The 13,375-nt window shown below is 30.3% G+C and overlaps 1 protein-coding gene across 5 annotated transcripts in view; it reads right to left on the bottom strand.

Annotated features, from left to right (window-relative positions):
• faf (ubiquitin carboxyl-terminal hydrolase-like faf) overlaps positions 1 to 13,375 on the bottom strand; it is a 173,171-nt gene that overhangs the window by 34,182 nt on the left and 125,614 nt on the right. For all 5 annotated transcript variants that reach the window (XM_075380487.1, XM_075380491.1, XM_075380488.1 and 2 more), the window contains exons 35-38: positions 12,095 to 12,248; positions 7,230 to 7,347; positions 4,021 to 4,153; positions 3,109 to 3,287 (exon numbers count right to left, since the gene is read on the bottom strand). In XM_075380487.1, the coding sequence (XP_075236602.1) occupies positions 3,109 to 3,287; positions 4,021 to 4,153; positions 7,230 to 7,347; positions 12,095 to 12,248 (584 nt within the window). The remainder of the gene's footprint in view (positions 1 to 3,108; positions 3,288 to 4,020; positions 4,154 to 7,229; positions 7,348 to 12,094; positions 12,249 to 13,375) is intronic.

Here is a 13,375-nt window from a genome sequence, read left to right on the forward strand (position 1 = left end):
TGCATCAAAAGGAGGTCAAATGAAAATTGAAAATAACCTTGCAGTGGTCAACCAGTTTTTTGACTGATAAGAGGTACCAAAGGAAATGGATAGATCGATTCAAAATAACAGTCACATCATCACACAATGCACTGCCACCCAGATAGGAATTATTGAAAGAATGAGCAACACACATTACATTACTGCACAACTGGGAACCATAAAATTTGTTGGCAGTGGGTGCTCTTACACTCACAGAAAAGAACAAACAAAGAAGGAATGTTGTAAACAACTCCTGAAATGTTATCGTGATGAGGAAGATGACTTTCTTTACAATACTGTGTCGACAAATAAAACTTGAGTGCATTATTTAAATCCACAAGAAAAACAGCAGAGCATGGAATACTCCCATAATAAAAACAAATACTCTTTGACAGATAATTTTGCAACACGGTAATGCTTGGCTGCATACATCACGTGCAACTGCCTAGGCTCTTTGTGTAGTTTTTCTGAATCTATTCCACACCACCATTTTCACTAGATTTGGTGCCCTGCAATTTTCACTTTTTTTCCACAATTAAAAGAGTGATATTAAGGGTATTCATTTCACAACTGATGATGAAGTGAAAGACTCTGTGAGATCATATATCAAGGAAAGCTGATGAAGGAAAGTCAGCATTCTTAATTAATGAAATGAGAAAACCGGTTCATCGTTGGGAGAAATATGTAAATGAAGACTATATGGAAAAAATAACTTTGAAATAATATGTACTTTTAAACCACATTTGTCTCAATTGGCTATTTCTTTTCACTTGCAAGTTACATGCGACTGTATATTACATTTCAGCCACCTTCCTATACAGTACGGTTTACAGGTTGCAAGCATTTTTGAAAAGGAAGGTTGAAGGCGTACCTATAGTGAACGCTGAATAGAACAATTATAACTGTCATCTATGCATGACTGCATAAATTTGCATGACAAAGAGCGGAATGGTAGGCTCAGTATTCAGACTGACGAAATCACTGTGGTTGGCGATTGACAATTAGTGCTCTGGCTGATGAATTTCCACATACTGGATGCACCTCAATCTACATGACTGTCACAGAAAAGCTTGGATATCACAAATTATGTGCAAGGTAGGTAATGAAAATGCTCACCAACCAACAAAAAGAGCAAAGAATGTGCTGTAGACGAGCATTTTTGGACTGCTATCAACAAGATGGAGATGATTTGTTTTCCCTCATTATTATGGGTGACAAGATATGTATATCCTACACCAATGCAGAATCAAAACAGCAGTCAATACAGTGGCACCATTCAAGTTCCCCAAAACTGAAAAAGTTTAAGCAATCTCCATACTAGAGTCGAAAAATGTTGGCTACCGTATTTTGGGACGAAAAAAGCACCATTTTGGTAGGTTTCATGGTATGTGGATCAACAATTACAGCTGAAGTGTACCGCAAAATGTTCACCAAACTGAGACGTGCGATCCAAAATCGATGACGCGGGAAATTGTCATCCGGTGTAATCCTTCATGATAATGTGTGTCCTCACACCGTTGCCTTAACCAAGAAGAAGATTCAAGCTTTTCGATGGGAACTTTTTGACCACCCTCCATATAGTCCCAGATCTTGAACCTAGCTACTACTTCCCTCTTCTTGCATTTGAAAACGTGGCTTGGTGGACAACGGTTTGAAAACTACAAGGAACTCAAACTGCTATTGTCAACTGGTTCAATTCCCAGGCAGCAAACTTCTACACAGAAGGGTTAAAGAAACTGGTACAGCATTGCAAAAAGTGCTTACAACTAACTGAATGGCGATTATGTGCAAAAGTGACGTAGATATGTAGTAAACTAAAACTGTAAGTAAAAACCTTTTTTCACGAGTTTTAATAGCCCTTCTTTAAGAATATGCTTCGTATAAACCACCTAGAACAGAATACTGAAATACGCATTTTATCTAAATTTTACCATGAAAGACTTTCATGGGATCCCGCATCCTCAGTCATGACCAAAATAAATATTTAATTAAACTGCATATTAAAAATTACAAATATTAAAATAATGAAAGCTGCATATTAATTTATTATATGTGTGCTGCTATCTGTAACAGTTTTTATAATTTTCTTATGGTTTATCAAACTGAAATTTTGTTTGTGGCAAACTATCCATGGTCACCTGACTGAACATCTCTGGATTAATATCAGTGGGACCATTTGAAATCATCAGTATATGAACAGAAGTATAATGCAAGAGAGGAGTTACAACTCTCAGAACAGTACAGCAAATATAAAACAACCCTGTTGAAACACACAAAGCCACCAAAAACTTTGTTTTTAGAACAGAGTGCTGTATTCACTGTGGAGAAGGGACATTTTCAGCAGTTTATCTTATTGTCTATAAGTTGGTTTTATTGTTTTTGTTTGTAATGTCATTTTTCTAAAATATTTTGTTTTATTTTTTATATTTTGTTTTGTTAAATACAAATTAAAATCTGCCACATTTTTATGTAATGTTGTCAAGAACTTCAAAATTCTTATGTTTGTACAGTGGCGTTAGAAAGTTTTACTAATAATCAAATTTTCTACAAATTTTCTTTAAAACATTTATTTGTTATTACCAATTTAACAGAGTTATTTTTGCCAAACATAAAATAGTGATTTTCAACAACCCCAATTTTTTCTTTTATTCTAGATTTCTCTATAAACACTAAAATTACAGTTCTGGAACTTTTTTTTCAATTTTTCAGGTCCGATTTCAAATAAAACTAATAATGAATAACAAAAAATAAAAAAATATTTTTTTTTTTAATATGTTTACAATTTTAATGTGTGATTTTTTAAAAAGAAAAAGTCTTATTAACTGACTATGAGGGAAACTTTCAAAATCGATTTTATGAAATAACAATACACATAAGGTAATAATAAGCATTATTGAATTCTGTACTCTTTGTAGTAAACTGTTTATACTTTTGTCTTGCATATATATATATATATATAATTTACAATCTTGAATAATTTTGCAGTCTTCAAAACATTTTTTTTTATATTGAATTATTAAAATTTTTAAGATTAAAAGATTCATGTTTATTACTTACTTCATTATATTAGATTATTTTGATACTTACTAATTTATCAGAATTGTGTTGTCTGCTAGGAGGTGGCACATTACAAGATGCCAATCTTCTCATAAATTGGAAATATTCAGCTGAAAACTGATTTCTATTATGCATAAATCGAATATTTTGCCTTCTAACACTTCGCTCAATTGCTGGTGGCATTTTCATAACACCTAATTTTGCATCAGCTGAAAAAAACAAAATGTACCTAGTTATAAATGTTTACTGTAATAAAAGTTTTAACCAGTGAAATGTATTCAAAATAAAATTTATATTATACACACATACAGACATTATATATAAGTATAGACTTTTTCTAAAGTCAATCCAGCATCTCCACGCTAGGCACAAATGTTTAGGTACTTTTGTAATTTAACATACTCCCTGACATTGCCTATTGATGAAATTTTGCATAGTTACTAAGATCTGGTGACAATACAATATTCAGCCATTACTTTTTCAAACATACCCCCTGTACAGGGGTAAATTAAGGGTGTGGATGTAAAAAAATTGCAATAGCTGTTTCGAGGTTTTAAATCAAAATTAACCTAATTAAACTCATGCAACGTATGATAATAATTTGATTGTGTGTAAGAAGTATAAAGCAAGTTTTAAAAAATCTTTAAACATTTTTGTAATATTATTAAAATCTAAAGGGAAGAATCATCATTCATGGGTGTACGCAAGTTGGAATTAACTAATTCAGCAACATGTATATAAACATATATATATATATATATATATATATAAGAATATACCATTGTGTCAATAAAGCTTTCATTTTAATCAAACTGCTGATGAAGAAAACAATTTCAAAATGTTTCCTTTAGCTTAAATTTGGGTATGATTCTTATTAAATCATAATAATCAAATGTAATTTTTATTTATAAATCAGATAAATAAATAAATAATATTACTTACACAAAGAGAGCTGGTTAAAACGTTTGACTAGATTGCTCTCTTCTACGTCCAACCTTGTATAAAATAGCATGTACGCATTCCACCATCTCTTTTGTCTTCTATAGCTCATACGTTTTAACATGTGATCAAATACCTACAAAAAAAATTAATTAAAAATTTGATAATACTGGCTAACAGTATACATTTAATCATCTTTATATATGAACACAAATATACATTACAATTACAAAAATATATACATTTTTTTTTTTTAATATTTAAACAATTCATTAACACTTTGACCATTGTGCTAAAATTTAACATTGTATGAAATGCACACCACCAAAACACAGTAATTATTAGATAAGTTAAACTTACTATATTAATTTCCAGTAACCAGTTTTGCAGTTTCCCACATCTTCAATATTCTTTAATAATTAAACAATCATGTTTTAATGTAATAAATATAAAATTTAATACCATCTGAAAATGCAGGATACCTACCGTTAAAACCAGTTACTGAAAATTAATATGGTAAGTTCAACTTATCTAATAATTACTGTGTTTGGTGATTTATATTTTATACAATAATATAAATTTATATTTGTAACAATTATAAATATTGTTTTGTTTCATTAAAACAAAATTTAACACATTCTGTATTGGCCAACAGATTTAATATTTCAAGAAATATATATGTAATAATATTTGTAAGAATGGCTTCAAAAGCATGTTGTAACAGGTTGTATTCCACAGTACATTTTATTAATATGTTAAATTATGTTCAAATTAAAAATAATTTTTAATATGAGTAGAGGAAAATGAATCAAGAGTAGGCAAGTAAAATGAAGTTAAAGAAGAGTATTTTTAGAAGACAAGAATAGTAGGATGAAGATCAACAATAAGAGAATTGCTGGGAATGGAGAGCCTGCTATAGAGAATATAGGTAAACTAAGGTGACCTAATGTATAAATAGGATGAAAGAAGAAAGAATCTCTTAGAAATACTAAATCAAAATGAGAAGGATAGAAGACCATGCGGTAGACCAAGAATACATTGAAAAAGCAAGATGATGAGAGTAATAGAAAGGAAATATACAAAATGAGGAGGGAAAACAAATGAAAGGAGTAAAATAAAAAAAATAAAAATTTAAAAGTGAATGAAAAACTTGTTTTGTTATTTTAGCCTTTTTTAATTTATTTTTTGCACTATTTTAAACAAAGAAAAATAATCTACAATACTACCATCAACCAACATTTGATAATTTGTGGTTATGGATATCGTTATTATATTTTTACTCTCAAAATTTGTATCATTTTCATATTCATTCACACTGAAATTATCCAATACTTGTTCAAAATATAACCGATTTGATTTATTTACATTCCTCAACAAAGTTAATAAGACTCCCAAGTAAAAGCTTCAGTGCAATATAGTTTTGTTTATTGCAATTTTGTTTTACTAAAATGCCTTGCTTGTTCAAGGAAAAATTTCTGTAGTAAAATCTCTTATGTGCATCTGGATCCTTTCAAATATTTGTGGAGAATTTTCCAAATATCAGTATCCTGCTATGAGAAGCAAACACAATTCGATTAAAAGATGATAAACAGCCAGATCAGTTTCAAATAAAAAATGAAATAGGCGACCTTCTGTTTGGACTGCAGATGCCGTAGCCGATATTCAAAGAATTTCTGTGATTTAGTAAAAATTTAAACATAAGCTAAAACAATAGAGCAGTGTAAAATACACATCTTACCATAAGATTCATGATTTAAATTTGAAACTTTATCGCTTAATAATCGTGCAACACCTTAAAAGAACAGAACAACTGTAACACCTTAATTATTGTGACTTGCTTTTCAAAAAATTGTCACTGGAAAGGTAAACCCGATACTGTAATTCATATCAGATGAGGCTCGATTTCATTTATTTACGAAAGTTAATTTACACAAAACCAGGTTTTGGATAATTGAAAATCACCGATGTTTGAGCACACTTCACAATGAGAAAATTCATGTACAGTATGGTATTGCTTGCTATCCTGAAGTGGAGCTAATATTTTGTGTTTAAGTGTGTACCTAAACAGTTTTCAAAGAATTGTATGCTCAGTTAACAGATCATTGAAAAGAATACAGCTTCTATAAAGACTTTGCAACATGACTATAAAGACTTAACAATTCACTAGCACACAACCATGTGGATTTTACGAAAGAAGGAACTGTCCTCCACATTATCCAGATTTGTTGTCTAGTTGTGATTCTTTACTCTGGACTACATGTAGGATAGTTTTGTGAATTACAAAATCTCCTCATTATCGATGAAATGAAGGTGAACATTTAACAAGAAATCTAAACATTGGCATATTGAGAGTCGCCTGCATCAGGCGACTCTCAATATGATCACCTAAGTAAGTGCATTACTGCGCAGGGCATTAACTTTGAATATTTTTAGTAGAAATATGATAAATATATAAACTTTTGCTAATGTAAATACAGAATTTAACTTAATTTACGTTTCCACTTTTTCATTTCATTCATATAATGTTACATGTTGTGACTGTGCTTAGTCTGTAGAAGTTCAGTTTTAAGTCGCTCACCCACTATACGCGACCATAAGATATCAGAATAGTTTTCACTGCAAACCAATACATAAGATATCAAAAAAGTTTTAATTGAATGCCACACACCAACAGCGGTTAATAGATTAAACTGAAAGTGAAATTACATCATGAAGAAAAAAATATTTTCAACAAGACAGAAAACTTACGTTCAAATTTTTAATTTCCTTAAGATAGGAACAAGATTTTTTTATATACAGACAAACAAATACCATTACGTAACGCAAAAAATTTATTTAAGCTTTTCGATGCTCCAAAAACATGTCAAAGTAAAGAGCATTATGCAATACTATGTGTGCTATTAATATTATATAAAACAGAAAAAATTAACAAATACATCAACAATAACCATTATATAACACTATAATGTCTTTAAAATATAATAGTAAATAAGCAAACAGAATTATTATCAATGACTTGTCAATTATTTCAATGAAACTGAAGCCTTCCTCATTAAATAAACTAAAATTAAATAGCTGTAATTTGATATAAGTTATAATAACATATTCAACTCATGATTTCACATTATAAAATAAATCTTATTTTTTGCAAAACATTGATTTTATTTTTTCTGTAGAATAATTTAAAATACTAAAGGTAATATTAAATTTACCTCGCCCATATAATCACCACCGAAGCACTGTGTCTTCATTTCTTCATCGTCTTCCATTTTACATTCGCTGACATCTCCATCATCAAATTTATACCATTTTGACGATCCATCTGGTTGTCTGTAGACACAATGAAAGAAATTTTTTTACATTACACTAGAAATTCAAGACAACTTATATATTACTAATCATGTTACATGGGCGTACGGTTATCAATCCTTCCCAGGTGCACAACGCATGTGTATATACATGTATAATTCTTTATGTTTGTAATCAACTTTTTGTATTAAAATTTAAAAATAATTAACCCTTTCCAGTTGATTAATACAAAATGTGTTACACACCCACTGTCACACTGTTATTTGACTAAAATGTGTGAAAAAATGTGGTTTAACAACACTTTTCACGTCACACTTTAGCCACACTTTTCACGAGCACAGTGGGATTTTTTAGGACCCCCAAAAAATTTTTTTGGCGCTTTTATAGGAAAGTATTAATTCCAGTATTTTTTCCATTTTTTAGGTATTCTTTTAATATGGGTTGAGTAACAAGACCAAGTCTTTATTTTACAAAACATTTTATTTTTTCCAAAAAAAAATAGTTGGGGTACTAAAAGACCCCACCTGTTTCAATTGTGTGATTTTTTTAGTTTTTGAACTTTTTTTTTTTAACGAGCAGTTTACTGGACGATAATGAAATATTTTCTATTATAACATCTGACATTCTACTTAGTGAGCCTGACAAGCTAAAAATTTCATGGGAAGATGATTTGCAAACCTGGGTCAAGTACCAACAATGTCAATAGTTTAGCAGAGGAAAAAAATTGTTTGTCTGATGATGAAAGTATACAAAGTAGCTATGATTCAGTGAATGAATTTGGAATGTCAAATTTTTCAGAAGATAGTGAAGAAGGGAAAGATGAGGAGGAGACAAAGATGATAAATTATTTCTATGGAAAAAATAGATATACGTGGACTAAGAATCCTCCTGCACCAAGCCATACCCGCAGAGAAAATACCGTCCACATACCACAGGTAATTGGACCTACTAAAACTAATAAACCCGTTATATATAGATGCTCAATCTCTAGAATCAGATATAAGTTGTAACACTATAAGGATTTGCTACATTTGGCAAGCCATGCAGACACTGTTGAGCTAAAATAATTTTCCGGACTTCTCCTGTTATCTGGAGCATTAAAATCTGGACATCAAGATGTCTCATCTCTGTTTGATAGTACAGGATATATTTCATACAACAATGTCTCTCAAAGGTTTTTTTATTCTTATTGATAGATCTACATTTTGACGATGAGTCAACTAGAGAGACCGAAAGGCAGCTGGAGATAGATTTGCTCCAATTTCTGAATTATTTAATTTGTTTATGTCTAACTAAACTAAAAATTATGCCTGTGGTGAATATGGTACAGTAGATCAACACGTGATCCCCTTTAGGGGAAAGTGCAGATTTTGAATGTGTCTCAAAAACAAACCTAAAAAATATGGCTTGAAAGTCATGTGCTTATGCGATGCTCGCACAAGCTATTTGATTGATGCATACTGTGGGAAGGAAAATGCTCCCAATCAAAAAAAAACTCAGTGCACCAACACAAAACATGAGATTTTTATCCTCAATGCAAAACACAAATAGAAACATTACAGGAGATAACTGATTCTCATCATTAAAACTGGTTGAGGAACTTCGATCCAAAGGTCTAACTTATGTCGGAACTATGAAATGAAACAAATGGGATATACCAAAAGAAGTTTTACCTAATAAAAATAGACTTGTTACCTCTTCAATTTTTGGTTTTACTCATAATAACACATTAGTTTCTAATGTACCTAAAAGAAGCAAAGGTGTTGCTCTAGTTTCATCCATCCACCACTTGTCCTGATAAACCAGACATCATATTATTTTATAATCTTACAAAAGGTGGTGTCCATTAATTTAATCAAAAATATTCTGTGTATTCTTCCCAGAGAAGAACTAGATGTTAGCCAGCAGAAATATTTTTTTGGAATGATTGGCATTTGTAGAATCAATAGTTACATTCTCCAGCAATCATCAAACTATGATATCAAAATAAGTTATAGAGATTTCACCATTGCTATGGAAAAGTGATACGTCCAAAATCATTTAGAGAGAACAGCAGTTATACAACAAATTCCAAGAGAATTAAGACAAATCATTCAAACTATTGCTATTATGTAGGTGAGACAGCCTCCCCAAACTGAGGACAACCAGCAAAACAAAATCAGTGTGACATTTGCCCAAGAAAAAATGATTAAAAAAATGAAAACCACATAAAAGAGTATGTAAAGATCATTCAGAAGTGTGCATTATCTGCAATGACTGCTCTGAAGAATAAGCCTACTTAATTGAAATTCGAAATACAATTGGCAAGAAATTTACTCACATTATAAATGCTTTCAAACATGAAAGTTAGAATACAATAATAAATCTTTTATTACTTCAGGTAGCCACACTAGACCTGTGAAACAACAATTGTGAAATGAGAAAAGATTTATTTAAAAGGAAATAAATACCAGTTTTTGTTATAGCTGCAAAAAAGTGAATACTTGGCAATGCTTTTACAAAACTTTATAAAAGAATACCAGAAAAACCATTTCCCCTTAAAAATTCTTTTATATTATTGTAAACTGAGAGAAGTAATAAATAAATTTAGTTTTAATGTAATTTGTGCTCTAAAATTATTTTTATGCCTTTTTTTACTGAACTCTTGAAAGACCACACTGTACCAATTACATTACACAAAATTCACCGTACCAGTTAAAGGTTAACAATAAATTTTTCTAAGCAATAAAAGTAATCTTTTTTACATTCGAATAAACAGATTAACAAACTATGACATAATTTTTTTTAATTATCACCCAATAACTGGAAAGAAAAAGAAAAAGATTTATTATTAATATTATCAAGAGCTCACCAGGCTGGTGAAGTGAACTCTTGTCACAAATCAGTTGTTTAACAGCTGATTTTCTAAGTCAAAGTTTCTGAGGTTAAAAATCCTAGTAAAATTTAGTTACATTTATATGGACTTGAATAATAGACAGTGGATACCAGTGTACTTTGGTAGTTGGAGTTCAATTAACCACACATCTCAGGAATGGTCGGCCTGAGTCTGTGCAACACTATATTTCATTTACATGTGATACATATTATATCTCATTGGGCAATGGGGAGTTGCTTATTTGTTCACTATTTGAACAGATTGCAACATACAAATCAGTAAAATGAATAAATAAATAAAAACTACTATCAGGGTAATTTATTTATAAAAAAAAGTAATTAATTCTAGACAATTTTTTTTAATAAAAAATCAAATAATATAAAAAAACTCCAAACTTACATACACATATATATATTCTTAAACATATATATTTTCTAATCTAACATTAAATAAAACAACAAAAATATATAACAAAGTATGTGTGATGATAATAATATGAAACGGGAATCAGTCAAAAGAACATCACAGTTCCAACAGGGAATATCCATAGTTGATTTGATCTCTGTCATGAAACAAATAATCGAGAATTGGTAATATGGGGAAAATCAATTATAATTTTTATAGATATTAAAACAACAATAACGATGAAAGGGGATGACCCCAGATATTATAAAAATAATTAAAAGATGTGTACAAATTATGAAAATATAATAAGAACCTCAACAAGAGAAATAAAGTTTAGCGGTGGAAACTGGACAAATGCAGTAGCAAACTCCCACTTTTGTTATTTGTCATTCTTATGGATGAGATCGATAAGGAGGTGAAGAAAGGAAAGTTAAAAATCTAATCAAAGGAGCACAACTATTTTCCAATGTTATTTAATGAGAAAAGGAGGACAAAAAATAAAATCACATTATTCCTTGGGTACAAGGAGTAGGAAATTAGAAGATGAAAATAAATATAGGGAAAATAAAATTCTTGAAATTATGTGGCAATGTAATAATGACCATTGTAAACAGGCAAGATAATGAGCATTGTAAATTGTTTAAAGTTTTAAGTAATTGGATCATGAAATGTCTGAGGATGAGAATATGAAATGGAAAGTTGGCAGTAAGTTGAAGGTAATAGGATGATTTTTATCAAAGCTTTAGAAGTTTAATGAGATAAGGAAATACCAATGAAATATAAACATACAATTTTCATGAGTTACTATATTCTTTTTCTAAGCTACGGTTAAGAGTCTAGGGCGATTACAAAAGAAGAAGAAAGTAAAAAACACTGGTGACTAAGATGAAGTATTACAAATCAAATTAACAAAGACAATAACAGATTGAGTAAGAAATGCTGCAAAAAAGAATACCAAGGATGTAAAACATTACAGAAGAGAACTGAACAAGATAATTAAGATGAACTGCACACTTACAGAGAATGACAGGTAAAAGAGTTGCTAAACAACTTTTAAACTAGATAAACATGGAAGAAGACCTAAAGGAAGACCAAATATAACTCAGATTGTGTAGAGGTCTGAGAAAAAAGATAAAAGAGGAAGATTGTGAGGATAAACGGAGAGGGGTGGCGAGAGGTAAGGAGAGGGTTGGTGGGGGGAGAAGGTAGAGAGGGGGAGAAATTGTGTGTGTGTGTGTGTGTGTGTGTGTGTGTGTGTGTGTGTGTGTGTGTGTGTGTGTGTGTGTGTGCGTGCGTGCGTGCGTGTGTGTGTGTGTGTGTGTGTGTGTGTGTGTGTGTGTGTGTGTGCGCGCGCACATTAAATGGCCATTTATGATCTCTATCCAGATTCAGTAGAATTGGACAGAGAAAGAACGATTATAATAATGAATATGAAAGATTCTACAAAGAAAAAAATTGAAAATTGACATGTTAATAACAAATACATACCTATGTAATATATATGAATAATAATGTCCACCACTAGCTTGACCGCTATGAACTACAATACCAGTGAGCTGATATTTAGTGCAAACATCTTTAGTCACATCTCCAGTATAATCACAGTCAATCACTTCCCCTTCTAATTTTGCTAAACCAGAAACTGTAAAAAAGAATAAAAACTAGACAGATCCACAAATTCATAATTTTACATAATCTTCAAATTTATTCATTACACTAACAGCTTTACATAACAGCCATGGTTCCTGACCGAGTTGAAACCATGTATTTAATGCTTTGATTTGAAACAGAGGAGTTTGATTTTATTATAATATGCAAACAACAAGTTGGGTTATTAAGCTGTATCAAAAAAATAACAAAATGCTCTCTATAGGAAACTAAGACAATGAAATTACTAAACTACTACTATTACAACTAAACTACTAATTCATCAAAGATAAATCAATATTTTTGAAGTACAACATACAACAAATTGAAACAAAAATAAGGGTCTGTAAAGGGCGCCCACAAACAGAAAAAACTGGAAAAAAATAAATATATATAGTTAAAAGAAATTAAGTAATACAAAATCAGACATCACAGTACCATAATCAAACCAGAAAGGCCTTTATATATCAAGCAAACAGTATGAAATCAGCTGAAATAAACAAAATAGAAAAAAAAGCTGCCAAGTATTGCATGACTTTTCTGGCTACCCAGTCAAATCACAATTAACCAAAATTAAGATTTAAACAAAATTCTCAAATTTTGTATGAAAAGTTTTTTCTGATTTTACAGACTTTCTTACTTTCTAGAAAAAATCTATTTATAAAGAGAACCTAACTCATTTTCAGTCTGGAATACAATGTAGGTTGCCAAAGCTACTCTAATATTAATAGGCCTCTTTAGGTAATGAAGAAAAAAATCTTTTTTAGTAAAAGTGGGTCAAAAAACAGAATATATATTTTTTTTAGAAGTGGAGAGTCAATTTTAAGAAAGGTTTTTCAACAAGCATTCACACACAGGTAAAGCTAAATCAATCTTCTAAATGAAATTTTCTCTAAATGTAACAAATTCTTCAATAGAGGCTAAAGTAAGAAAAAGGAATTTTCACTGAAACTTTAGCGCATATTATGTTTGGTGTCTATAATTTAAAAAACTTATACATATTTCTCGACAGATCTATATATGAAGTATTATATATATGTGTATATATATTTTTTTTTTAAGAGGGTGCTATTAAAAAAATTTTTTTTATTATTATTTACATATGCATTGTAAGTAAAAACT

Source organism: Lycorma delicatula, chromosome 12, assembly GCF_047948215.1.
Source record: "Lycorma delicatula isolate Av1 chromosome 12, ASM4794821v1, whole genome shotgun sequence".
Classification (NCBI taxonomy): Eukaryota; Metazoa; Arthropoda; class Insecta; order Hemiptera; family Fulgoridae; genus Lycorma; species Lycorma delicatula.